Source organism: Sciurus vulgaris, assembly GCF_902686455.1.
Source record: "Sciurus vulgaris genome assembly, chromosome: 16".
NCBI classification, from domain to species: domain Eukaryota; kingdom Metazoa; phylum Chordata; class Mammalia; order Rodentia; family Sciuridae; genus Sciurus; species Sciurus vulgaris.
The window spans coordinates 7,856,520-7,884,516 of record NC_136477.1 but is presented as its reverse complement, the minus strand read 5'-3'; the positions used below and the strand labels follow the sequence as shown (position 1 = coordinate 7,884,516).

General features: G+C 41.2%; 1 protein-coding gene across 1 annotated transcript; it reads right to left on the bottom strand.

Moving 5' to 3' along the window:
* Positions 1-200: 200 nt before the first annotated feature.
* LOC306646376 (uncharacterized protein) lies at positions 201-27,575 on the bottom strand (the record flags this gene model as incomplete). The annotated part of the gene is made up of 5 exons (XM_079115024.1): positions 201-1,185; positions 3,734-3,744; positions 4,345-4,403; positions 18,664-19,260; positions 27,251-27,575. The coding sequence occupies 5 exons, from the start codon at positions 27,573-27,575 to the stop codon at positions 201-203; spliced, it is 1,977 nt and encodes a 658-aa protein (XP_078971150.1).
* Positions 27,576-27,997: the final 422 nt, after the last annotated feature.

Here is a 27,997-nt window from a genome sequence, read left to right as displayed (position 1 = left end):
AGTGACAGGGCAGGGAAGGGCACCCACCATGAACCCCGATCAGCTCATCAGAGAGAACTAACGTGTGCTGCGTGGAGGACATTTGCCCTCTGTGGTTGGGGAGAGGGCCTGATGGTCTCATTCATTCTCAACAAGGTTTTTTCTCGCCTAATCTTAAAGGGTACTACTTTTGGGAGAGAACTGACTGACTTTGATTTGGTCTAGGAGCTCACAGCAAGGCAGTTGACATATTTATGAAAAAAACACGTCCCCATGGCGAGTTTTCTCAAGGCCCCCTTCATGTCCTTGTTTCTCAGGCTGTAGATGAAGGGGTTCAGCATGGGGGTGACCAGCGTATACATCACTGAGGCCACTATAGCCTTCCTTGGAGAATCAGTAACTGCAGAACTAAGATAAACTCCAATAGCTGTCCCATAGAACAAGGAAACCACTGACAAGTGAGACCCACAGGTAGAAAAAGCTTTGTACTTTCCACCAGTTGATGGGATTCTGAGAATGGAGGAGACAATTCGAGTATAAGAGTAAACTATGCCAGACAAGGGACCAATACCCAACAGAATGGTTGATAAATAAACCACGATATTATTGATGAAGGTATCAGAACAGGCCATCTTGAGGATCTGGGTAAGGTCACAGAAGAAGTGAGGGATCTCCAGGTGTTTGCAGAAAGACAGACGCAGCAGCATCAAAGTGTGCAGCAGGGCATCTACAGTGCTGATGAGCAGACAGATCAAAACCAGCTGGACACAGAGGCGGGGATTCATGATGACTGTGTAATGCAGGGGGTGGCAGATGGCCACATAGCGATCATAGGCCATCACAGTCAGCAGTAAATTGTCCATACCTATAAAAACCACAAAAAAGTATACCTGAGCCAGGCAGCCTCCATAGGTGATGGCTTTGCTTTCTGTCTGGATGTTGAGCAGCATCTTAGGGACTAAAGTGGAGGTGCTACAGATGTCAGTCAAGGACAAGTTGCAGAGGAAGAAGTACATGGGGGTGTGGAGGTGGGAGTCAGAGGTGATGGCCAGGATGATGAGCAGATTCCCAAGAATAGTGACCAAGTACATGGACAGGAACAGGCCAAAGAGGACAGGCTGCAGGTCTGGATCCTCTGAGAGTCCCAGGAGGAGGAACTTTGCTGCATGTGTTTGGTTTTCTGACTCCATTTGTCTGTGATTTCTGCTGAAGATAGAGGCATCGGGAACAAAGGGAAACATAGTTATCACATGTTGGAAGAAGTCTTGTTAGTAACTTAAAATTCTAGATATATTGAAACATTTCTTCTGTTCAGATTCTTTGACTCTTTTTTTTCTTCACCCCTTCATTCTAGAGTGAATTTATATTTTATGGTCATAAAATTAAATGACTGCATTCTTTTAATGCTAAAAAACAAAAATGAAAATATATGCTGTTTTATTCTTAGTAATTTTGAGTTCTAAATGAGGTCTTAACCTAGTATTAAATTGTCTTCAATTATTAATAACTTTCAAACCTGCTTTGATGACTTCTTTCCTAAAGGATCTTAAATCTGTTGTTAATGGCATGCTCTCTGCCTCTGCCCATTATTGCCCATCTGGGGTACTGGTGAAAATTGCACCTCATGGCTTCTCCTGCCTCCTTGTGAGAAATGACATCATCCACCCACTCCTTGAAAGGTATATTGTACAGTCATCTCAAACCACTCCACTGGGACCTATTTAATTTGAAGGAATTCCTTTAATCACTATAATTCTCAAGTTCATATAGATATTTTTTGTATGTAATGATTTGTGATTTGGTCCTAGAGTGAGGGATATTTCTGAAGTCACTGAACGAGTCTCCACATTGTTCCTTTTTACATACCTCATAGCCATAATAAAAATGACTATCTGATCTTTCAAAGGAAAGCAGGATGCTCTTTTTGAAAAGCTGGTTCATTTATTCATTTTAAAAACTCTTTTATTCATAGCTGGAGTGGTTTTTATTGCTTTGCCTGCTGGGAAGGTTGGAGTCTGATGAGTGGACCATATCTGGAAATACACAGATCATTTCAGACATGTACATTTTCACTGATTTGTCCTTAGCAGCTGATCTGGCGCCTCTGGAAATGATTCTGTAATCGTCCCTCACCCTCAGCTATCCCGAGGGGACTCACCCCTGTGATCTTTGCAGAGAACTCCAAGATGCAGGTGAAGACCAACACTGCCTTGTGTAACACGTCCACGGCATTCCACCCAGCATGCCTTCAAGTCCTCTGACACCTGTGTTCCCTCCGTACCTGATCTTCTAAGATTCACATGTGTGGTGATGTCCTCTTAGCAATCCTCACCTTGTAACACTGAAACTCCCTACCTCGTTAAACCAGGACAAATATGTTGACAAATATGTGACTGAATAAAGTGTGTCATGTGCAAATGAAACTCTTCTGGTTCCATCCACATAGGTGGACATGAAAGAAAGTGAAATGAGCCAGGTGCAAGAAGGGGATCATACTGCATGTTCCCTTTCACAGGTAGCAGCTAACAAACTTGATTTCACAGAAGTAGATGGCAGATTAATGGCCACTGGAGAAAAGCGGTGGAAGGAAGAAAAGTGACAGAGGGCGGGTAGAGGGCAAGTACGAACCTACAGTCAAGAACAGGCATGTGTTCTAGTTTGCTATAGCACGGTTCCATGGCTGTGGTTTACACCCATGTGTTAAAATCTTTTGTAAAGAACCACACACAAAAAAAAAAAAAAAAGAAAAAATACTGCAAAGGTTCCCAACCCTAAGCAATGATAGAAGTTCAGATGGAAATACTGGTTATCCTCATCTGGTCACTATACATTGATACATAAATTGAATTTTCATAGTTTTTCATAAATATGTGTAATTATTATGCATCAACCAAAAGTTTGTAGCTTCTCATTCTGATCGTAGTATAGTTTTGGGTGGCATTTTCCTGGTGGCTGAATATGCCGAACATTTTTTCCTGTAGTGATGGCATTTACACTTCTGATTTTGAAAGACATGTGTTCAGTTCCTTTCACCATTTATTGATCGGGTTACTCATTGTTAAATTTGAGTGACTTTGGTTTTGTGTTTTTGGTACACTGGGTTGCAGTCCTCCTTCAGGGTAGGAGCTGGCCACGAATTTCTCCCAATCTGACAGCTGCCTGTTCACTGTGCTTTATCCCTTGCTGTACAGACCCTTTTGACGTGGTGTCATCCTCTGTATCCATGCCTTCCTTATTTCCTGAGCCATGGGATTATTCAGGAAGTCTTTGCACACTTCTAGATGTGGAAGCGTTTCCCCTATTTTCCTTCCTAATATTTGCAGCATATCTGGTTTAACACCCAAAGTGCAAGCACAAAGAATAAAAATAGCAAAAATTGCTGGCTAGGAGGTGGGACATAAAATGAACTTCTATATGCTGGCTTTGGGAATGTAAATTAGTCCAGCCACTATGGCAATCAGGAAGGAGGATTTGCTGACAAAGCTAAAAATGCATCTACCATACCATCCAGCTATAAAAAGCACTCCTTGGTCAAAAGGACTAAAGTTCTCATAGTTTAGAGTTGCATGAGTACCCATGGCTATTGCTGCACAATTCACAGTAGCCTCTTCAGGGAATGGGCCTATGTGTCCATCCAGAGATTCAGGGATAAAGAAAAGGTGGTGCGTTGTGGTCACACATGAGAGAATTCGAGAGCATGATATTGAGCAAACTCAGTGAGACTCAGAGAACAAATTATTATATATAGTCTCACCTCCGAGGAAGCTAGAAGAGAAACACAAAAAGTACTTCTGAAATAGGAAAGGAGACAAGAAGGATTTGGGAGAGGCCAAGGGGAGGTGGGGGATAGCCTAGGGGAATGAAATTGATTCAGTGGTGTCTTTATGCAAGCATGAAACACCACAATGAGTCCACCATTCTGTATAAACAGTGTGCACCACTTGTGTAGGTTTTTAGACTAATTTAAAGATGTAAGTATTTATTGGAGAATGTGCCCTTGAGAGGGATGGGCGTTCCCAAGGGACGTGGTGGAGGGGCAGGAAGGAGTCCTGAGAGGACAGGAGATTGTCAAGCATGTTCTTCTCTCTGCCTGTACCCTGGTCAGTGTGGGGAAGAGGAAAGCTGAGTAGCCATTGGTGACACTCAGGCCACTTGAAAGGATCAGAGACCATAGTATGCATTACAAAGTGAGGGTAAGAAGGACATTAGGCTGCAGAAGACAGAAATGAAATCGAGCCAAATCTAGCTGTGTCCTTCGAGAAACTCAGCATTGCAGATATTAATCCAGCAAAACCCTAGTGCTAGGGACAATGTAACATTTCCTGACTCCTCAGGAATGTTAGCAGTAACTATTGCTGCTGTTACCTTATTAGCAATGGTACAATTGTTGCAAGAAGAAGTAGTCTTGGTATAACAGCAGTTGGCTTGGTACAACACAGAAGAGAAGAGTGTCAGCTACATTTAGAACCTTCCCTTTCCCCTTGATATACTGATAAGGGGGCTTCATTGACACTCACTAAGGGCTCTTGAAACAAATATATACTTATATATTTATATTTTAAAAAAAGGTCAGTGAGAAAGACATTATACATTTTCTGTTAACATGTTAAAGGTTTTCTCAGAAAATTGAAAATAAAATTAACAAATGTGGGCTCAGTAGCATGTATCTCATGAAGCCAAGGCAGAAGTATTTCTAGAGTCCAGGAGTTCAGGGTCAGCTGGGCACCAGAGCAAGACCCCATCAAAAAATAAATCACAATTAAAAGAATGTTGCCATCAAATCCTGTAATTACTCCTCTGGGTCTGCATACGCACAATCAATTGGAGGTGGGGTGGTAGAGAGATGTGTACCCCAACATTTACAGGAGTGAAGGAGTGAAGCAGGAAGGACTTCACCATTATGGGCGCACTAGAACTGGGGAGAGAGGCAGAGGAGGGAAAACGGGTTTGGTTTACTGGCAGCTTTGAGGAAGACAGAGGAGAGCTCTTTTGTGTCTCAGCTTTCCATCCTTCAGGACTCAGGGGCACAGAAAGCTGTTGTAAGACAGAGCTGACAGTGGGATAAAAGGCAGCAGAGGTGTAGACTAAGGCAAGCTGTGTTCATCAGAATCCAGCACAGACTGGGTTTCCTGGCACCGGTCAGGGCCAGCCCCAGCTGCTCAGCCTCCAATCTCACCATGAAGAAGTTCAGGAGCTAATGCAATGTGGAGGCTTTAATTTCCAGGTGCTGTGTATCAGCAGCATTATTCACAGGCCTAGCAGGTGGGAGAAGCCAACTGTCCAGGTACCTAGGAGTGGCATGTGTGCATAGTGGGATAGCACACTGTCCTCACCAGAAGGACATCTCCTATATGCCACACAGGAAGACTCTGGAGGATGCCATGCTCAGTGCAGTAAGCAGTCACAGAAAGGCACAGGCTGGCCTGCACTTCCATGGGGCACCAGGTATTGACATTCGCAGTGAGGGGACGAGGAATGGGCTGTCAGGGCTATGGAGCAGGGAATGAGGAGTGAGTGTAGGTGGGTCCAGTTTTGTAGTGGATTCCAAGTTTTGCGGGATGAAAACTGTCCTGAGGATGGACTTTGGTGATGTTTGCAAAACATCAAGGACATGGTTCAGGCCTTCTAAGTATAAAGTTAGAAATGGTTGAAATCATAAACTTTGTTATGCCTTTTTTTTACCACAATTTGAAAATTAATAAAATGTGCTGAAGGAACACACCTAATAAAAGTGCAGGAACACTTTCAGGCTAGCTTCATCGATGCCCCTCTCCTGGACAGAGCTTTGAGAAACCACCCACCCCTCATGTCTCCCTCTGCATGCATGGGAAGGCGCTTCTCAGGGAACAGCCCCACGCTCATCCCGTGCCCTCTCTCTCCCTCAGCCAAGAAACTGCCCATCAGGGAACATTTGGCACCACTTAGGGAGATGCAGACCTTTCCTCTGCCTGTTCTTGGTTAGAATCTCCTCTCTGTCCAGCTCAGAATGAGGGGCCAATGGGGTGCAGGCAGGGCAGGGCTCAGACACTCACCTCCTTGGTCCCCTCTCCACTCCAGGACCTGAAAGGATGATCTTTGATGCTACACAAATGCATAGAAGGACTGGCTGATCCTCTTAATATGTGTCGAATGTTTTCAAAATAAAGGGACAGGAACCATGTGTAATGAGCCCCCAGGGTCAGAGATTAAACACACACACACACTCATACACACACACACACACACACACACACACACACACACACACTGAGAATCACAAAGTCCTTAATACCAAGTTACCCAGATGCACACACAGGGGACAAAATGAGACCAAGAATGATCAGGTAGGTATTCTCCAGAAAGAATAAATTATTATACCACTGTGAAACCAAAACTGGTGTGCATCTTAATCCCAAAAGGGCTTGTTAAACACAAACATTTAGGGATGATTGGAGAATTTGGCAATGACTAGATCTTCAGAGGGATCCTAGAATTTTCCTTCTGTCAAGTTTCCAGGTGATGCTGATTCTATTGGTCCAGGAAGTGCACTTTGAGAGCCAGTGGTGGAGAACATGGATATTTACATGTATTTCCCACATGGCAATGAACATAAAATTGCTACTAACAAGTTCTTGGTGTCTGCAAGCCTAAAACAAATCATAATCTGCTTTAAATAAAAGGAATTCATTCTATTTCTTTTAAGGAATTGCAATAACTGAAGACATAGAGTCTGTCACTGGAAGAGGACTGAAGAGTTCCTTGAGAGGAGAACAGGAGTCAGGATGAGTGGGGTCCTTGACATACATGATGAAATGAATATTATCCCATGTCAGTCAGAGACAGAGATTCATTTAGGACCAAGAATTATGAGGCAAGCATTCTCCAGAGAGAAGAAGATAATTATACCACTGTGGTCTCCAAACTGGCACATGCCAGGTAACTCGGAAAGCTTGACCCCGTTAGAGAGGAGTTCAGGGACACTAAGATGGCGGAGATTGGGTATTAACAAGGGGCTGCTAGAGAACAAGACAAAGAGACAAGACCTGTCCCTGTTTACAATAAATCCCATTACCATGACAACTCTAGCCACTGAGGACCTATCACTATGACAACTCCATCCACTGAGGACCTCACCATGACAACTCCAGCTCCTGAGTGTATCATCATGACAACTCTTTTCCCTGAGGACATCACCATGACAAGACTAGCCACTGATAACATCACCGTGACAACTCTTGCCACAGGTTCAAATTTTAACATGACCCATGGAAATAAAGGAGACAGTGTTCTGATTAGGTTTTCTAAAGTAACCCATAGAGGGAAAATGGAAAATGTCCAAATCAGGTATCATGAGATAACCAATGGGAGAAAATGGGGTAAGGGCTTTAATCAGGTCTGTATAGCCAGAAGAACACCCCACAGTTCAGGTTATGGGACCCTAATTTCCAGACACTGGGGCCTGAGCCTCTCCCTCTGGCCCAGAGTGCTATCTTCATCCTCAATAAATGTGAACTCTTACTTCTGGGTGACCTGCTCAATTTTCTGTTGGTGACACCAAGTTTCTTCAACTGCAGTTCCCAACAGTCACAGTTGTCCCTGATGCTGATTCCATAGTGAGGACAGGGTTTTGAGAAAAAAGAAATTTGACAGCTTTGCTAGCAAAGGAGAACAGCAAGACCCTCATACCACAGAGGCAGCCATTGCACCTGAGGGGAGCGCGGGCTTGAGAAGTGGTGGCAGGCTCCTTCCAGATATTGCCAGTGGATGTAATTATGCCCAATGTTAACCTGAGGGGAGCTCTCTTCCCATTTCCAGCTCTCTGATTTCTTGGTGGGAGTGGACATTTGTTGGAACAACAGATGACTGTGCTTTTGGACAGGAAGAATGTGAATCTTGTTTTCTTACAGTTAGTGAAGGGAAGAGGGAGAAGAGGAAACAAGAAAAAAGACATGTCTTTTAAAAAACTAAGTTGCCCCTGGTGGAGCAGCAAGGTTTGTATTAGACCCTGGAGTCAAGCCCTGATCCATGAAAGGGGCCCCTGTCAGCAAGGAGAAGGGGGGCTGTCCCAAGAGAGAGCCAGGCTGCAGGGGTCCCAGGTATTCTGAAAGGAAACTTGGTGAGGAGCACGGGAAACATGCTCACCTGCCAAAGACAAAGAATGGAACGAAGAATGGAGGCGACAGGGAAGCAAGGCTTTTATGAGGGTCTTGCAGGATGGGTGACTGGGTGAGCAGGCACCCAGAGCAGGTGTAATCAGCATTTTATCCCCCGGAGTGCGATGTCCCTCGTCCGGATCCCCACTGGCTGTGTGCTTTGGGGTGCACCATGTTTCTGAACATCGCCTAGGTTTTGTCGTCTCCTATTGGGCTATTTTAAGAAATGAACCTTTTCTTGTCCCCAGCTCCCTTTGTTCTCTTGTAGTGGAAGACCTTTCGGGGTGAGTGCACCTTGGTATCTGTGCAGTTGATTTCCGTTGGTCAGGCTGGTCTCTTTCCCCCTTAGGTTTGTGTGGACTCTGAATCTGCCACACTCAGGTGTTAACTGCTGGTATCCACTCTGTTCAGTTTCCCCTCAGGCTGTTTTTCTTACCTGCAAGGAACTTTACAGTTAAAGGTAAATAAAGTGTTTTGAAAATGAACCAGCACACTTCATTTCTCAGAGGGGTGAAAGTGGGAGAGGCCCCAGGAGGCCATCAGTCTAGGGATGACAGGGCGGTTTATGGTGGACTGGTCATTCTCAGGCTCCTTAGACTGATGTGGTCTCTACTACTTGATTCTGGAAAAGGGAACATTGACTTTGTGGTGGTATCAATGGAAACAAATCAGTCAAGAAAATAGGGCAAGAAGATATACAGGCAGGGTTTTTATGAGGGATTCTATTTGAGAAGGGAGACACAGGGGTCAGGCTGGCTCCCTGACAAAGGAGCTTGTTTTACTCATGTGAAAGGGCTGTTGGCAAGTTGCGCTGTGGTGTGGACATGTCACGTGGCTTTTAGTGCATTTCAGAGGTGCGCTTTCCTTTCTTTTTTTTTTTTTTAATTTATTTTTATTGTAGACAAAGGGGACACATCTTGTTTCTCTGTTTGTACATGAAATAGAGGCATACCATTTGGGTAATCATACATTTACATGGGGTAATGGTGTTTGATTCATTCTTTTATTTTTTTGTCCCCCCCCCTTTCCCTCTATACAGTCCCTCCTTACTCCATTCTTGCCCCCTCCCACCCCCCATTATGTGTCATCATCTGCTTATCAGTGAGATCATCCATCCTTTGGATTTTTGAGATTGGCTTATCTCACTTAGCATGATATTCTCCAATTTCATCCATTTGCTGCAAATACCATAATTTTATTATTTTTTATGGCTAAGTAATATTCCATTGTATATATATACCACAGTTTCTTTAAGCATTCATCAATTGAAGGGCATCTAGGTTGGTTCTACAATCTGGCTATTGTGAATTGAGCAGCTATAAACATTGATGTGGCTGTATCTCTGTAGTCTGCTGATTTTAAGTCCTTTGGGTATAGGCCAGGGAGTGTGATAGCTGGGTCTAAAGGTGGTTCCATTCCAAGTTTTCTAAGGCATCTCCACACTGCTTTTCAGAGTGGCTACACTAATTTGCAACCCCACCAGCAATGTATGAGTGTACCTTTTTCCCCACATCCTCACCAACACCTATTGTTGCTTGTATTCTTGATAATCACCATTCTAATTGGTGTGAGATGAAATCTTAGGGTAGTTTTGATTTGCATTTCTCTTATTACTAGAGATGTTGAACATTTTTTCATATATCTGTTGATTGCTTGTAGATCTTCTTCTGTGAACTGTCTGTTCATTTCCTTAGCCCATTTGTTGATTGGGTTACTTGTATTCTTGGTGTAGAGTTTTTTGAGTTCTTTATATATTCAGGAAATTAGCGCTTTATCTGAAGTATGAGTGGCAAAGATTTTCTCCCACTCTGTAGGCTCTCTCTGCACATTGCTGATAGTGTCCTTTGCTGAGAAAAATTGTTTTAGTTTGAATCTATCCCAGTTATTGATTCTTACTTTTATTTCTTGTGCTATAGGACTGCTGTTAAGGAAGTCTGATCCTAAGCTGACATGTTGAAGATTTGGACCTACTTTTTCTTCTATAAGATGCAGAGTCTCTGGTCTGATTCCAAGGTCCTTAATCCATTTTGAGTTGAGTTTTGTGCAGGGTGAGAGATAGGGGTTTAGTTTCATTCTGCTGCATATGGATTTCCAGTTTTCCCAGCACCATTTGTTGAAGAGGCTATCTTTTCTCCATTGCATATTTTTGGCACCTTTGTATAGTATGAGAAAATTGTATTTATTTGGGTTTGTGTTCTTGTCCTGTCTTATGTACCATTGATCTACCTGTCTATTTTGGTACCAGTACCATGCAATTTTTGTTACTATTGCTTTGTAGTAGAGTTGAAGATCTGGTATTGCAATACCCCTGCCCCACTCTTCCTGCTAAGGATTGCTTTACTTATTCTGGGTTTCTTATTCTTCCAGATGAATTTCACGATTGCTTATTCTATTTCTATACAGTACATCATAGGGATTTTAATTGGAATAGCATTGAATCTGTATATCACTTTTGGTAGTATGGCATTTTGACACTATTAATTCTGCCTATCCAAGAACATGGGAGATCTTTCCATCTTCTAAGGTTTTCTTAATTTCTTTCTTTAGTATTCTGTAGTTCTCATTATAGAGGTCTTTCACCTCTTTTGTGAGATTGATTCCCAAGTATTTTATTTTTTTCCAGGCTATCATGAATGGGGTAGTTTTCCTAACTTCTCTTTCTGAAGATTCATCACTTATGTATAAAAATGCATTAGATTTATGAGCATTGATCTTATATCGTGCTACTTTACTGAATTCACTTATGAGTTCTAAAAGTATTCCATGGAATTTCCTGGTTCCTCTAAGTATGTAATCATGTCATCAGCAAATAGAAATAGTTTGCGTTCTTCTTTTCCTTTAATTTCTTTGGTTTGTCTAATTGCTCTGGCTAGAGTTTCAAGGACAATGTTGAATAGAAGTGGTAAAAGAGGGCATCCCTGCCTTGTTCCAGTTTTTACGGGGAATGCTTTCAGTTTTTCACCATTTAGAATGATATTAGCCATGGGCTTAGCATAGATGGCCTTTACAATGTTAAGGAATGTTCCCACTATCCCTATTTTTTTCTAGTGTTTTTTCAGTATGAAGGGATGCTGTATTTTATCAAATGCTTTTTCTGCATCTATCAAAATAATCATATGATTCTTGACTTTAAGTCTGTTGATATGGTAAATTACATTTACTGACTTCTGGATGTTGAACCAACCTTGCATCCCTGGGATAAAACCCACTTGATCATGATGCACTATCTTTTAAATTTATTTTTGTATGCGATTCACTAAAATTTTGTTGAGAATTTTTGCATCAATGTTCATTAAGGCTGTTGGTCAGAAATTTTTTTCCTCCATGTGTCTCTGTCTGGTTTAGTTATCAGGGTGATATTGGCTTCATAGAATGAGTTTGGGAGGGTTCCCACCTCTTCTATTTCATGGAATATTTTGATAAGTATTGGAATGAGCTCTTCTTTAAAGGTTTTGTAGAACTCGACAGAGAGCCCATCTGGTCCCGGAATTTTCTTTGTTGGTAGGTTTTTGATGACCTCTTCTATTTCATTACTTGAAATTGGTCTATTTAAATTGTGTATGTCCTCCTGGTTCAGTTTAGGTAATTCATATGTCTCTAGAAACCTGTTGATGTCTTCGAGATTTTCTATTGTGTTGGAGTATATATTTTCAAAATAGCTTCAAATTATGTTTTGTACTGCACTCATGTCTCTTGTGATATTTACTTGTTCTTTCCAAATTTTACTAATTTGAGTTTTATCTCTCCTTCTCTTTGTTAGTGTGGTTAAGGGTTTATCAATTTTGTTTATTTTTTAAAAGAACCAACTTTTTATTTTGTCAATTTTTTCTATTGTTTCTTTTGTTTCAATTTTATTAATTTCAGCTCTGAATTTTTTAAAATTTATTTTTATTGTAAACAAATGTGATACATGTTGTTTCTGTTTGTACATGGTGTAACAGCATACCATTTGCATAATCACACATCTACATAGAATAATGATGTTTGATTCATTGTTATTTTCCCCTTCCCCCCCAACCTTTGCACCTCTCTTTTCCCTCTACACAGTCCCTCCTTCCTCCATTCTTGCTCCCATCCCACTCCCATTATGAGTCATCATCCACTAATCAGTGAGATCCTTCGACTTTTGGATTTTGAGATTGGCTTATGTCACTTAGCATGATATTCTCCAATTTCATCCATTTGCCTGCAAATGACATAATTTTATTATCCTTTATTCAGCTCTGATTTTAACTATGTCCTGTCTTCTACTACTTTTGCTGTTGCTCTGTTCTTCTTTTTGTAGGGCTTTGAGCTGTATTGTTAGGTCGTTTATTTGTTGATTTTTTTCTTCTTTCATTGAATGTTCTCCATGAAATAAATTTTCCACTAAGAACTGTTTTCATAGTGTCCTAGAGATTTTGATATGAAGTATCTTTGTTCTCATTTACCTCTAAGAATTTTTTTATTTCCCCCCTGATGTCTTCTGTTATCCATTCATCTTTCAATAGTGTATTATTTAATCTCTAGGTGTTGGAGTAGTTTCTCTTTTTTATTCTGTCTTTCATTTCTAATTTCAATCTATTGTGAACTGATAGAATACAATGTAGTATCTCTATCTTCTTGTATTTGCTAACAGTAGCTTTGTGGCTTAATATATGGTCTATTTTAGAGAAGAATCTATGTGCTGCTGAGAAGAAAGTGTATTCACTCTTTGTTGGACGGTATATTCTATAAATGTCCATTAAGTCTAAATTATTGATTGTGTTATTGAGATCTATGGTTTCTTTGTTCAACTTCTGTTTGGAAGATCTGTCCAGTGGGGAGAGAGGTGTGTTAAAGTCACCAAGTATTATTGGATTGTGGTCTATTTCCTGGAATTGAGAAGGGTTTGTTTGACGTACATGGATGAGCCACTGTTTGGGGCATAGATATTTATGATTTTTATGTCTTGCTGATTTATGCTTCCTTAAGCTGTATGAAATGTCCTTCTTTATCCTTTCTGACTAACTTTGGCTTGAAGTCCACTTTATCTGATATGAGGATGGATACTCTAGCTTTTTTGGTGAGTCCATGTGCATGGTATGTTTTTCCCCATCCTTTTACCTTTAGTCTGTGGATATCTCTTTCTATGAGATGAGACTCTTGCAGGCAGCATATTGTTGGATCTTTCTTTTTAATCCAATCTGCCAGTCTACGTCTTTTTATTGATGAGTTCAGGCCATTAACATTCATGGTTATTATTCAGATATGATTTGTATTCCCGGTCATTTGGCTCATTTTTGGTTTTTTTTGACACGACTTGGTTTCTCCAAAATTTGGCTATTCCTTTAGGGTAGTTCCTCCCTTTGCTGATTTGCTTCTTTGTTTTTTATCTCTTCCTCATGGAATATTTGGCTGAGAATGTTCTGTAGTGCTGGCTTTCTTTTCGTGAATTCTTTTAGCTTTCATTTATCATGGACGGATTTTATTTCGTCAAATCTGAAGGTAAGTTATGCTGGGTATAAGATTCTTGGTTGGCATCCATTTTCTTTCAGAGGTTGAAAAATGTTGTTCCAGGCCCTTCTAGCTTTTAGGGTCTTGTTTCAAAAACCTGCTGATATCCATATTTGATTGCCCCTGAATATAATTTGATTGTTCTCTCTTGCAGCCTTTAAATTTCTCTCTTTATTTTATATGTTATGTATTTTTATTATAATGTGCCTTGGTGTGGATCTGTTGTAATTTGTATATTTGGAATCCTGTAAGCCTCTCGTACTTGATTTTCCATTTCATTCTTCAGATTTGAGTAATTTTTTGATATTATTTCATCGAAAAGATTATTCAATCCCTAGGTTTGTTTCTCTGTGCCTTTCTCAACCCCAATAATTCTTAAATTTGACCTTTTCATGGTATCTCATAATTCTCCTAGGTTCTGTTTATGATTTCTTACCATCTTCTCTGTTTGGTCAACTTTGATTTCAGATTAAACATTTTGTCTTCAATGTCTGAAGTTCTGTCTTCCAGGTGTTCTATCCTATTGGTTATGCTTTTTATGGAGTTTTTAATTTGTTTTATTGTTTCCTGCATTTCAAGGATTTCTGGTTTTTCCTTCAGTATCTCCAACTATTTTTTTTTTTTTTTTTGGTGGTGCTGGGGATTGAACTCAGGGCCTTATGCATGCTAGGCAAGCACTCTACCAAATGAGCTATATCCCCAGCCCCTCCAACTCTTTATTGAAATGATCTTTTGCTTCCCGCATTTGTTCTTTTAACTGTTGATTGGTGCAATCATTCAAAGTCTGCATTTGCTCTTTCATCTCATCGTTTGCTTCTCTGTTCATTTTAATTATGTACATTATGAACTCATTTTCTGACATTTCTTCTGCCATGCTGTCATTGGGATTTATTGATGTAGCATCTAGTTGTGTTTGGGACATTTTCTTCCCATGTTTTCTCATATTGCTCAGGTATCTACCCCTCTAGTAGTGAAACTCAGAGATATTGCAGATTTCCTCTGTTGACTACTACTGTCCCTGTAGATTTCCAATAACTCACCTCCAAGCCTTCAGTACCTTAAGTCTTGGAGGAACTTGATAATGTGGTGCTCCAAAAGGAAGCTGCCCCTCCAGGGGTGGTGGCGTTAAGGTGGGGTATATTGTCTGCTACTGGGCAGAGGCACCTGCACCCATTGACTGATGATCAGCCAAAGGGGGACTATTCTGCGGGCTGGGGCATGACTGGTCTGGGCCTGGGTCTCTGGTTCTACCACCCCGGTGGTAAATTCTCTGCCCGCGGGGAAAGCTCACCCTGTGGGCAAGTCTGACTGGGCAGCTCTCCTCCGAGAAGTTTCCTTCAGTCTGGAACTACGACCTGGTCCAGGGAGCTTGCCCTAAGAGTGAATCTTTTGCTTGACAGCCGTGCTCTGTGATGTTCCCTGTGGTCTGGAACTACTGCCTGGGTGGGGAGCCTGGCTCTGCAAGGCAGTCTCCCGCTGGGTGGCCGTGTTCTGTGAAGCTGCCTGTGGTCCGGACCTGCTGCCCAGTTCAGTGTATACTTGACTGGTGGGAGAGACTCACCTGGTGGCTCTGAGTTAGTCCCAAGTTCGTAATACCTCCTCTTCCTGAATCCTGAATTCTGGAGCGACATGAGTTACAGTCACCCTCTACTCCACCATCTTGGTCCGTGCTTTCCATTCTTTTTTTTTTCCAAACAAAGGAGTTTATTGTCCAAGTTTAAAAAAAAAAAGAATGATTCACAATCCAGGAGCACAAGAGCACAAAATTGGGGGCACAGGATGAGGCAGCACATAGCGACAGAAACCAGATGTCTGGCTGGATGTTACCTATCCCCCAACAAACTGCCGCTCTTGTCCAGTTGCAAAATCTTTGTGGGTATGCAGAAGACTAGCCTCTAGGAAAAGATGGGTGAGTCCACCTGACTTCATCACACATCTCAGCTGCAGCCAGTTTGTGCAGATGTCCTGAGGGCTGCAACCATGGGACTCAGCTCCAGCACTGGGATGTGAGGGAAGTCAGCACCACTTTCTTTAAGATGAGTCACCCTCCTGATTTTGCTGAGTTTCAATGTTTAGATATTTATGTCTCTCAGGGGTTTAGTTTGCAGCTGGTCCTGCATATATGCCAATTCTGCATCCTCATATTCAAACAATCTTAGTTGCAAAACAGAAACAATTTCACCTGCAGTATATAAATAGGTACATTTACCTTGTTATTACTGCCTCTTTTTACATAGTGTTTATGTTCTACTGGGTATTCTATGGTATGTCCTGATGGTTTAGAACATATAGGAGGGTGTGCATGCATTATATGCAAATGCTATGCCATTTGTTATGAATGACTTAAGTATCCCTGGGTTTTTTGTTTTGTTTTTTAATTTATTTTTATTGTAAACAAATGGGACACACCTTGTTTCTCTGTTTGTAATTGAAGTAGAAGCATACCATTTGTGTAATCATATATTTACGTAGGGTAATAGTGTTTGATTCATTCTGTTATTTTTCCTCCCCCCCACCCCTACACCCCTCTTTTCCAACAAAACAGTCCCTCCTTCCTCCATTCTTGCCCCCCTCCCACCCCCCATTATGTGTCATCATCCGCTTATCAGTGAGATCATTCATCCCTTGGTTTTTTGAGATTGGCTTATGTCACTTAGCATGATATTCTCCAATTTCATCCATTTGCCTGAGAATGCCATAATTTTATTATTTTTTAAGCTACACCATCTTGGTCCATGCTTTCCTTTCTATGAGGGACTTCAACTCTGCAGCAGTCCCGTCAGCCAGTCATACTGAGGCCCAGTGCTGCTTCTTCATGCAGATGCCTTGTGGTCAGGAGGAGCTGCCGCAGCTGTTAAGACACAAGAGGGAAATGGGAGAGAACCCAGGCAAGGAGCAGGCTGAGAGCCCTGGGAATTTGTCATTTCCCTGCATCCTCAACAAGCCTTATCTTTCGTGTTGTTTGTGCTTGGAAAGTCATGACAAGAGCATCCTGGACTTAATAATGCACCTGGTCCCTGAAGCTCATAAGGGATATTTCAAGCTTTCAAGTGCTAACAAATGCTGAGATAAGGTGGGAGGGCCAAAGAAAATATATGCTATCTTTTTTTCTTTTTATTGATTCGTTTTCATTATATATGACTCTAGGATTCATTTTGACAGACTTATAAAAGCATGGAACATAATTTGCTCTATCATTGTTGAATGAAGGTCAGACCTGTGTTAAGGCCTAGGAGTGCATTTGCCCTTTGGCTCTATGGTGGTCTCACTGTCTCAGTCTGACCAATGGGTAGCACTGCACCCTCCTGTGAATTATAGGGCTCCTTCAAACATCACATCATACTTTCCTTCTTTGTAGTGCATAAGTTAATTACCAATGCACAGATTCACAGTGAATGAATTTTTGGTAATGTTAATTTTGGTTGACCTTGTCACAAAATCAAAATTGAAAATCACTGGGGTGATATAATATCTCAGTGGTTATGTGACCCAGTTATAATCACACACACCATGAAAAAAACAAAAGAAAAAGAGAATGACTAAATATTTATTTAATCATCACAGAAGGCACGTGTACTAAAGAATATGCCCAAAAGTAGTATATAAACATTTTTTTTTTAACCTAGGGGCATATAACCACTGAGCAACATCCCCAGAACATTTGGATTCATTGTGAGAGAGGGTGTCAATAAGATGTTTAGTGTCTTCTAAATTGCTTAGACTGGCCTTGAACTTGAGATATTCCTGCCATAGTCTCCCCAATCACTGGGATTACAGGCATGTACCACCATGCCCACTTAAAGGCAAATTTTCAAATATAAAGAACTAAAATTATATGGTCAGTTCATTCTCTGATCACAAAGCAAGGAAGTGAAAATAAATCACAGCAGCATGATAAGGGACCCTGCATATGTTTGGATACTGAGCAATGCATTTCTGTATAATACATTAATTACATTAAAAAGAACAATGGAATTTTTAAAAGTTCACTTATCTTTATCAATTTTGGCAGAAAGGAGGAGAAAATAAAAGGAAATTGAAAATAAATGAAAGAGAAAGGGGTGAAGTGAGAAGTGATTTAATGAAGATTAAGTGGAGGAGGACATGCCTCACCTGTGCAGGGCCTGGGTTCAATCCCCAGAACCACACATCCCGATAAAACTTCATTCACAAATGATGTAGAAGCTACAAAACCTCTACTGTAATTTTACTAATACAAGTTGTACACTAATAAGTACTGGTTTAAGTAAATTTGCTTAATGCAGTCAGGTTTTGTGTATATACCATATAATAAAATATCTCACACACATATATAAGAGCCATATAGTCCCTAAATAATTACCAGTGTGGGACATTTGTCTGACCATTTCAGAGGACTGGAAACTGAACTCTGAGATTCAAGTTATTGGGTTTGTGATATGGAGTAAAACACAGGAAAACAGAGTTCTTACAAAGCTATTTTCTTGAAGCCCATGATTAACCATTGGTCAGGAAAAAAGGATTAAGACAGATTGAGGATTTCTACTACACAGTTTCAATCCTCTCTTTATTATAAGGACCAAAATGACTGAAAGCTGCAAGTTTATTTTGGAGAATAATTTTATTTTGGATTCAAAGTTTTCAAGATGCAGTCCATGGATGTGCACATTCACATCTATGAACTTGAGGTAAGACAGAACAACATGGCAGAGGGGCTTGGCAGCGAAGCTTCTGGGATGCTGGCAGTCAGGGTGAAGAGGGAGAGGTGCCAGACACAATATATATCCTTCAAAGAGATATATATATATATATATATATATATATATATATTCAATCCAGTGATTGAATTCACCTAGTCATATGTCACCTGTTGAAAATTACTATCTGGTAATACATTGAAATTATTAATGAACTACTCTACAAATAATGTTACTACTCTCATGATCTCATTATACCACCTCTGATATTTCTTCATTGCCACATGAGCTTTCTCAGGGAAATCTCATATCTAAATGGTAAGATATACCCAATATTTAATCTCTTCAACTCACTCTAGAAGCCTACACCACAACACTTTACAGATCTCAGAAAAGTAAACATTCCAAAGTGAGTTTTTTCAAGGCCCCCTTCATGTCCTTGTTCCTCAGGCTATAGATAAAGGGGTTCAGCATGGGGGTAACCACAGTGTATATCACTGAGGCCACAGCACTCATTCTGGGAGATACAGGAATAGCAGAACTAAGGTAAACCCAAATAGCAGCCCCATAGAACAAGGAAACCACAGATAGGTGAGTCCCACAGGTAGAAAAAGCTTTGTACTTTCCACCAGCTGATGGGATTCTCAGGATGGAGGAGACAATTCGAGCATAAGAGAAAATTATGCCAGACACAGGACCAAAACCCAAGAAGATGGTTGCTAAAAATAAAACAGTGTTATTGACAAGGGTATCAGAACAGGCCATCTTGAGGATCTGAGCAAGGTCACAGAAGAAGTGAGGGATCTCCAGGTGTTTGCAGAAAGACAGACGCAGCAACATCAGAGTGTGCAGCAGGGCATCCACAGTGTTGATGAGCAGACAGATCAGAACCAGCTGGACACAGAGGCGGGGGTTCATGATGACTGTGTAATGCAGGGGGTGGCAGATGGCCACATAGCGATCATAGGCCATCACGGTCAGCAGTAAATTATCCATACCTAGGAAAACCAAGAAAAAATATGCCTGAGTGAGGCAGCCTGCGTAAGTGATGGCTTTGCTTTCTGTCTGAATGTTGAGCAGCATCTTAGGGACAATAGTGGAGGTGCTGCAGATATCAGCCAAGGACAGGTTGGAGAGGAAGAAGTACATGGGGGTGTGGAGGTGGGAGTCAGAATTGACAGCCAGGATGATGAGCAGGTTCCCAAGAACAGTGACCAGGTACATGGACAGCAACAGGCCAAAGAGGACAGACTGCAGCTTTGGATCCTCAGAAAGTCCCAGGAGGAGGAATTCTGCCACATGTGTTTGGTTTACTGGCTCCATGTTGTTGAAGACTCTGCTGGAGGAGGGGAACATGGTCACAATGGAACAGACACAGAAATGGGACTTAAATTCTAGTAATATTTTAAAAATTCTTCTCATTAGATTGTCCTCCTCATTTCCTCCTTTACCCACTAATTTTTGAGTGAATTATACATTCTAATACATAAAATGTGTGCTTTCTTCTAATACCAAAATTAAAAAATAAACATATGTGATATTTATGTTTGAGAAGTTTGAATGCTATCTTTAATCCAACCTTAAACTATAGTCGTTCCTTAATAAAGCATCAAATTTGGTGAGATGTAAACATTTTACCATAGAAGTCCAAATGTGGGGTTTACATATTATTTCTGAATATGCTCATCTTTTCTGGTTTCAGGGGTTGCTAAAAATTATCTTCTCACATGCTCTACTACCTTGATGTAAGAAACAATATGCATTTATCCCAATTTAAATGTACACCAACCAACTCCTTTTGGATCTATGTAATTTCAATTAATTGTCCCCTGGAATTGCTGGCTGTCTTCTGAATGGTGATTCATCATTTTCCATATGTCCCTACAGGAAGGGCATTATTATGAAGTTGATTGTAGTTTGCCTACTATAGAAACATCACACCCCAAATGGAAATTCCCACCTTCCCACCTTTCTTTTAGTGGTGCTGGGGACTGACCCAGAGTTGCTGCATCACAGACCTACACCTCCCTCCCTCTCTTTCTATTTTGCATTTTAATACAGGGTGTCCTTAAGTAGCCCAAGCTGGCCTCCTGTTTGAAATCCTCCTTCCTAATCCTCCCCTAAAAGGGAATGATAGGTATGTCCCACTGGGCCAAGCTACCATCTGATCTTTAAAGGAAGAATAACTTGCTATACCTTCAAGTGCTCACTTTGCCTTCCCAGAGCCTCAGAGTCTGGCCCTTCTAATACTTTCACCAGTGGAGATGAACCCCTAGACATCCTCACCTTGTAAATCCACACCCTATCACAGCAGCCAGGAAATCTGCAAGGTGGAAAAACTCTCAGAGCCAGTGTGAATATGTTACTGAAGCAGGTGTTCCATGTCAAAATGAAACTGCTAGCTCTGTGCATGCTGCTGGAAATGAGAGAAAGTGAAGTAAGCCAGAGAGAAAAGTGAATCCTGCTTGTTCTCACTCATATGTGGAGGCTAGAAAACTGGTAGAGAACAGATCACTGGAGGTCAGAAGAGGTGGGAGACAGGAGAAGCAAGAGGTCAGTTAGAACATATCATAACACAGGGAGATGGGATGAATCAGTTTTGATTTTGTATAGCACCCTCGGGTGACTATGGCTTGCAAAATTGGTGACAAATTTTGTTATTATTTTGACACTGGGTTTGAATCCATTGAGTATAATCTCAGGCACTTTTATTTTTATTTTGAAAGACAGACTTGCTAAATTTCCTAGGCTGGCATTGAACTTGGGAGCCTCCTTCTTCACCTGGTGAGAAGCTGGGATCACAGGCATTTGTCAATGCTCACATATTATTATGTATTTCATAAAGAATTGGAAAATGTGAGTTCAAAATTTCCTAACCATGGAAATAAGGAATATTTAAGGAGATGGAAATCCCAATAACCTTAATCTGGTTACTGTACTTTATGTATATTTATCTATCTATATGGACCTATCACAGTGTTTCTTAAATACATGTCAATCTTTTGTGTCTTAATTAAAAACATTTTTATACTATGCAGCTGAAATTATCCATCTAGAATGTGAGCTTTGGAAGGATAATATTGGTAACAGAAGAGGAGGGAGGGTGATAGGCAGGGATTCTGGAGAGAGCAAAGGAGAAGAGCAAGCAGTTTTCCCTCTGCATTGACACCATCTGGGGAGGGAAAGGGCATTGCTGGATCAACCAGTGCTAACTTTCAGGCCAGGTTCACAGCACATACAATGTGTTATGAAGCAAGGGAAGAGGGACGTCATCAATAAAGATGAAGAGAAATGAAGGCTGTGTGCTTCCAATGAGTAAGGCTCAGTGAGTTCTAATAAATAATTACTTAAAAAAAGTTTCAGTGCCAGGAACAAAGTGAGAGTGCTCTTGAAATAGTCGCTACAGTTACTGCTCCTATTATTCTTCTTAGGATCAGTAAGGTTGATGACACAGCAGTAGAAGCTGGGGCACCACAGGGAGAGGCCTGGGGCTCTGGGGGAGGAAATGTGCAGCCAGGTTGGGAGGGTCCCTGGGCCTCCATTTCCTGACCCACAGGCTGTGAGCTGCCTCACTGTTCACTGAGCTCTCTGGATGTATGAAGGGAAGTTACTCATTTGAAAATGTAAAAGTGCAGTAAGGAATTCTTGACCACTTTCTGTGTTAACATATTGAAAGTTTCCTCAGAAATTCAGCAAAGAAATTCCCAAAGGATTCAGCAATTCTACTTCTGTGTCAGGGTGTCCACCTAAAATAATCAGTCAGGGTGTCAAAGGAATATTTGTACATACTTGTTTCGAGCACCATTACTCATAAAAACCAGAAGGTGGGAGAAACCTCAGTGTCCAGGTACAGACAAATGGGTACACAAGAAGTGCTCTGTTTGGAAAACTAATTAATGCCTTTAAAAGAAAGGAAACCCTCACAGGAGCTTTAGCCTGGACCTTGAGGTTGTTTTGCATTTTAATACAGGTTGGTTGTCCTATATTTATAAAAAAGTCACATAGGTAATTTCTTCTATGAGGGACTCAGTGTGTTCAAATTCACCAGCACAGAAAGAGAACACTGGGAAACAGGGCCTGGGAAGCACTGAGTGCTGAGCTCGTGATAAATGGAGATGGAGTTTAGCTTTGCAATATGAAAATTGTCCACACTGCTTTCCAGAGTGGCTGCACCAATTTGAAACTCCACCAGCAATGTATAAGTGTGCCTTTTTCCCCACATCCACACCAACATCTATTATTGTTTGTGTTCTTGATAATAGCCATTCTAATTGGAGTAAGATTTAATCTTAGAGTTGTTTTAATTTGCATATCTCTAATTACTACAGATGTTAAACACTTTTTCATATATTTATTAATCGCTTGTATATCTTCTTCTGTAAAGTATCTGTCCAGTTCCTTGGCCCATTTGTGTACAATGAATCAAAATGCAGTTTGTAAAAATAAAAAAAAAATAAAAAACAAAATAAATAAATACCTAAATACCATCTAAAATAAAAAAGATGAAAAATATCCTGAAGATGGATGTTGGTCAAGAATATTGAACAATTGTGAATGTACCAATGCCTCTGAACTGCACTTAAAGATGGTCAAGATGTTGAAATTTTCTACACAAATTTTACCACAATTTAAAAAGTAGTTCGATTTAAAAATGTTGAAGGAGCACTTTCTGAGTTCCTAAGTTTATATTTCTCTCCTTGCAGAGCTTGATGAACCACCTACCCCTCATTTCTTACTCCTGGTGAAACGGCGGGCCCTTCTGAGAGAATGACCCACCCTCAAAACAGTCTTATCTCTCTTTCCCTTACCCAGGAAATTCTGCAGGTCGGGAATATTTAAAAACACTCATGGAAATGCAGATCCAACCTCCTCCTTCTTGGTAGGATCACCTCCAGAACCAGCTCAAAAAAGACAGGGGAATGCTAAGTCCTGGATGGTGCAAGGCAGGGCCAAGACTTCAGGACTCACCAGCTCTGTCCTACTTCAGCATCCTCCCAGGCTGATCCTCACACACTACAGAGGGCAGAGAGGACTGGGCATTTCTCCCAGCGGTTCTTACAAATAAATGGAAACGTTCCCTCCAAAACAGGTCTTAAGGGATCAGAGGTACTAGAGAGACTCACAGAACTCTCAACTCCCAATCGCCCAGCTCCGTTCTCCAGGGAACAAACAGGGATGGTGAGGAGTTGGCTCTTCTCCAGAAAGACAGAGATTGCTCTTCCACTGTGGCCCCTGACTTTACAGCACAGGTCAATCAGTGAAAGGCCTTGTTAGCATACACACCTCTGGTTCTTCCCCAGAGTCTCAGACTTAGTAGGCTTGGCCTGCAGTCCCAGGAGTTCTGTTCTACCAAGTTTCCAAGTGCTGTTTCTGCTGGCCCTGGAACCCTACTTTGAGAACCCCCAGTGTAGTGCACTGAAATTGGCAAGGACCCAATACATGGCAGTTGTTCTGATATCATTGCCCAGAAGTTTCTGGTGTCAGCAAATTTGCAGAAAAACCAACAATCAGGCCAGAGTCAACGGCATTTGTTCTAGGATCTGTAAAGAATTGCAATATCATGAGACCCAGGGACCAGGAGAAACTGTAGTGTGTTGTGAACAAAGGGGGGAAGGACAGAGTTTAAAATGTGAAAATTCCAACCGCACAAGTTGTTCTCCACAAATTAGGAAGGGTGGAAGCAAAAAGCCAACGATGGGTTTGGAAGTCTATCTGCTGTTGTTGGTGATCATCCATGGACACAGCAAGAGTAAGCCAGGTTCCAGGGAATGTAGCTGCTGTGTTTTGGCCCAGTTCCCATAATTCAGTGGAAGAGATACATGGGTGGCCCTCCCTGGAAGCCTTCCCAGCTCCATTTAAAGGGCTCTGAGACAAGGCGCAAGCACTTTGAAATCTCAGTTCACACACAAGCAATTCCAAAAGTAGAATTCCCTGATGTGTGCCCACAGTGGCTTATACATTCCATACTGGTTGGTGTAGGATGACATGGAGGGGAAATGAGGTGTTTGGACATTTTGAGCCAACATTTAATATCCCATCCAAGCTGTGAAAGTTTGGGGACATAACTCAACTTCTATATGTCTCTGCTCCTTCATGGGTAATAAGAGAAGTAAAAGTAGATCAACTAAAAACATTGTTTTTAGTTTTTTACATTTTGTAATGGAGATTAAACCCAGGAGCACTTTACCTCTGAGTTCCATCTCCAGTTCTTTTTATTTTTTATTTTAAGGTAGGATCTCCTTGATTGGAGAAGGCTGGCCCCTAATTTGCAACCCTCCTGCCTCAGGACCTTGAGTTACTGGGATTACAGTTGTGCACCACCACACCCAGGATTTATTTAAAATTTAAAATCTATTTTATTTTCTATTGAGGCATGACACGTTTTCAGGTAGAGGTATGGAGTGGATGTTGCTCCTGAGAGGTAAGCTGGGCACCAGGATTGCAGACTCTGTCCTTCCTCTAAGTGGAAATGCTGACTGGAAGTAAACCCTCCTGACAGGCAGCTGAGGTCACTGCATTCCTAATACCAGCCCCACCAGCTACCCCAGTGATGAAGCCAATACCCTTGGTGTTGGGAGCTACTCCACACGCTTGGAGAGTGCTGTTTCCTTCTGCTGCTGCAGGATGCTCAAAGAGAGTCCTGTTCCCACTGCAGTTGTGCCTGCTTCTGATTCTTCATTTGGGCAGAGTAAGAAGCCAACCAACTGCTAACAAGAGCATTGAGGATCAGGTGTGCCAGAAATTCTGACTCACTCTTGGTTCAATTCTCAGAGCAAGTATTTATGGATGGGCTTTTAAGACAAATATCTTCCAATTGATTTTGTTAATCATACTTTTTCTTATGGAGTAATATAACATTTAAATAATACAGTGTGATCTTGACGTTCTTTACCTCCTTGTAATTCATTTAAAAGGCCATTGAATGACTACTAATTCATATTTTCATAATTTCCTGGTGCATTGGATATTTAAACTTTATGCAATTAACTTTGTTATCTCTGGACATGTCCTTCCATGGGGACACAGTGCAGGTACACAAGCTCCTCCTGGGAGCTCCAGGTGATAGGAAGCCTAGATGCACTCCATACTTGAAATGGTTTGCTTCCTATTCTCTCTTCTTTCAAACACCCATCGCTTTGTGGTTCCAGACAAATCAGAGAACTTCTTGACTCTCACCCTTCGCTCTAGAGCCTGCAGACACCTAAATCTCACATAAGACCAGTCCTGGTGCTCTGCTCACTTCTCAGGAGCAACATCCTCTCCTTGTCTCCACACTGGGATTTCTTTATATATATTTGTAAAAACATAGTTTCATCTGGGCACAGTGGTACATGCCTGTAGCCTCAGTAGTTGGGAGGTAGACAGGAGGATCACAAATGCAAAACCAGCCTCAGCTACTTAGGAAGGCCCTAAGCAGCTTAGTGAGACTCTATCTCAAAAAATAAAATAAAAGACTGAAAAAGGACTTGGGATTTGTCTCAATGTTTAAATTCCCTCAGGTTCATTCCCTGGTACCGAAAATATAAAAATGTAGTTTCAATTTTTAGTTCATTTATTTTTAGTGCTCATATTACAGATGAAGGAACAGAGGCATATACAGGTTGAGTAAGGTCCCCAAGGTTATCCAGCTGGTATGGGTTTATAACTGTTGGATCAAACTGTCCAAAGTCCACATTGCACCCAAGCAGCATTAATGTATAAGCCATCCTGGTAACACAGCAGAGAACTCTACTTGTGGAATTGCATGCTCATGGACTCTGATTGCAAAGAGCCTACACCTTGTCTCAGAGCCCTTTAAGTAGAGTTGGGAAGGTTTCCAGGGTGGGGGGGCCATGCATCTCCTCCACTGAATTTTTGACACTGGACCAAACCACAGTGGCTACAGTACCTTTACCTTTGCTTTCTCTTGCTATGTTCATGGATGATCACCAACAACAGCCAATAAACTTTCAATAAGTATTAAATGTGTTATATTACTCATATTGTAGTTGTGGAAGCTGAACTCAGAGAGGTTAATTGGGATATGACATGGAAAAAATTTAGGAAAGTAGAATTAAATACAGACCTAATATGGTTTTTTATTTTATTTTATTTTATTTTTTTCAGTCCAGTGATAGAATTCAAAACCATTTTATTACCAGTGAGCTATATCCCAAACTTTTTATTTTTAAGACAGTGTCTTACTAAGTTGCCCAGGCTGGCCTCAAATTTGGGATTCTCCTGACTCAGATTCCCAAATATCTGAGATTATAAATATGTATCATTATCAGTGTTGAAATTCTGTGATTAACCACTTTTCTGGAAGAATTGAACTAAGGAAGAGTCAAGATTTCTGGAACACTTGGCATTTCATAGTCTTTGACTCTTCATCCAGGACATTTGGCAAAATCATGAAAAGGACAATGTCCCAAAGGTGAGTTTTCTCAACATCCCCTTCATGTCCTTGTTCCTCAGGCTGTAGATGAAGGGGTTCAGCATGGGGGTGACCACAGTGTACATCACTGAGGCCACTGCAATCTTCCTGGGAGAATCAGTAATTGCAGTACTAAGATAAACCCCAATGCAAGTCCCATGGAACAAGGAAACCACAGGCAGTTGAGACCCACAGGAACTTTCCTCCAGTTGACGGAATTCTCAGAATGGGGGAGACAATTTGCTTGTAAGAGAAAATTATTCCAGAAAATGACCCAATGCCCACCAGAATGATTACTAAATATAACACAATGTTGTCAACAAGAGTATCAGAAATAAGCCAACTGAAGGATCTAAGTCAGCTCACAGAAAAAGTGGGGTATTTTAATTTGGGTGCAGAAAGACAGACGCAGCACCATCAGACTGTGCAGCAGGGCATCCACAGTGCTGATGAGCAGACAGATCAGAACCAGCTGGACACAGAGGTGGGGTTCATGATGACAGTGTAATGCAGGAGGTAGCAGATGGCCACATAGTGATCATAGGCCATCACGGTCAGCAGTAAATTGTCCATACATATGAAAATGAAGAAAAAATATGCCTGAGCCAGGCAGCCTGCGTAAGTGATGACTTTGCTTTCTGTCTGGATGTTGAGCAGCATGTTAGGGACTAAAGTGGAGGTGCTACAGATGTCAGCCAAGGACAGGTTGGAGAGGAAGAAGTACATGGGGGTGTGGAGGTGGGAGTCAGAGGTGATGGCCAGGACGATGAACAGGTTCCCAAGCACTGTGACCAGGTACAAGGTCAGCAGCAGTCCATAGAGGACAGGCTGCAGCTTTGGATCCTCAGAGAGTCCCAGGAGGAGGAATTCTGCTATGTGTGTTTGGTTTTCTGGTTCCATGTTGTTGAAAAGTCTGTTGGAAGATAGAGACGTGGCCATAATGGACACACACAGAGATCTCTTGGAAAGACATCTTTGGTTCATGACTTACTCATTTGTCCAATTTCTCCCTGAAGGTTCTCCTACTTATTCATTTCTTCATGCACTAATTTTTAAGTTAATTTTATGCATTTTGATACATAAATTATAAAATGTATATTTTAAATATTAAAATACAAAAATAAAAATGTTATCTTTTTAAAGAATTATGAACTCAGAAAGCTTTTTTTCTTGAATTTTTTTAGATATTGATAGACCTTTATTTTATAAAGCACAGTGTGAAATCCATCACATCTCAATTCAAATCCTGTGAGGTCAAGAAGTGAGATCCTTGGACATGCTTCAGATTTTTGTTTCTCATCTGTGCAATGGAAATACAGTGT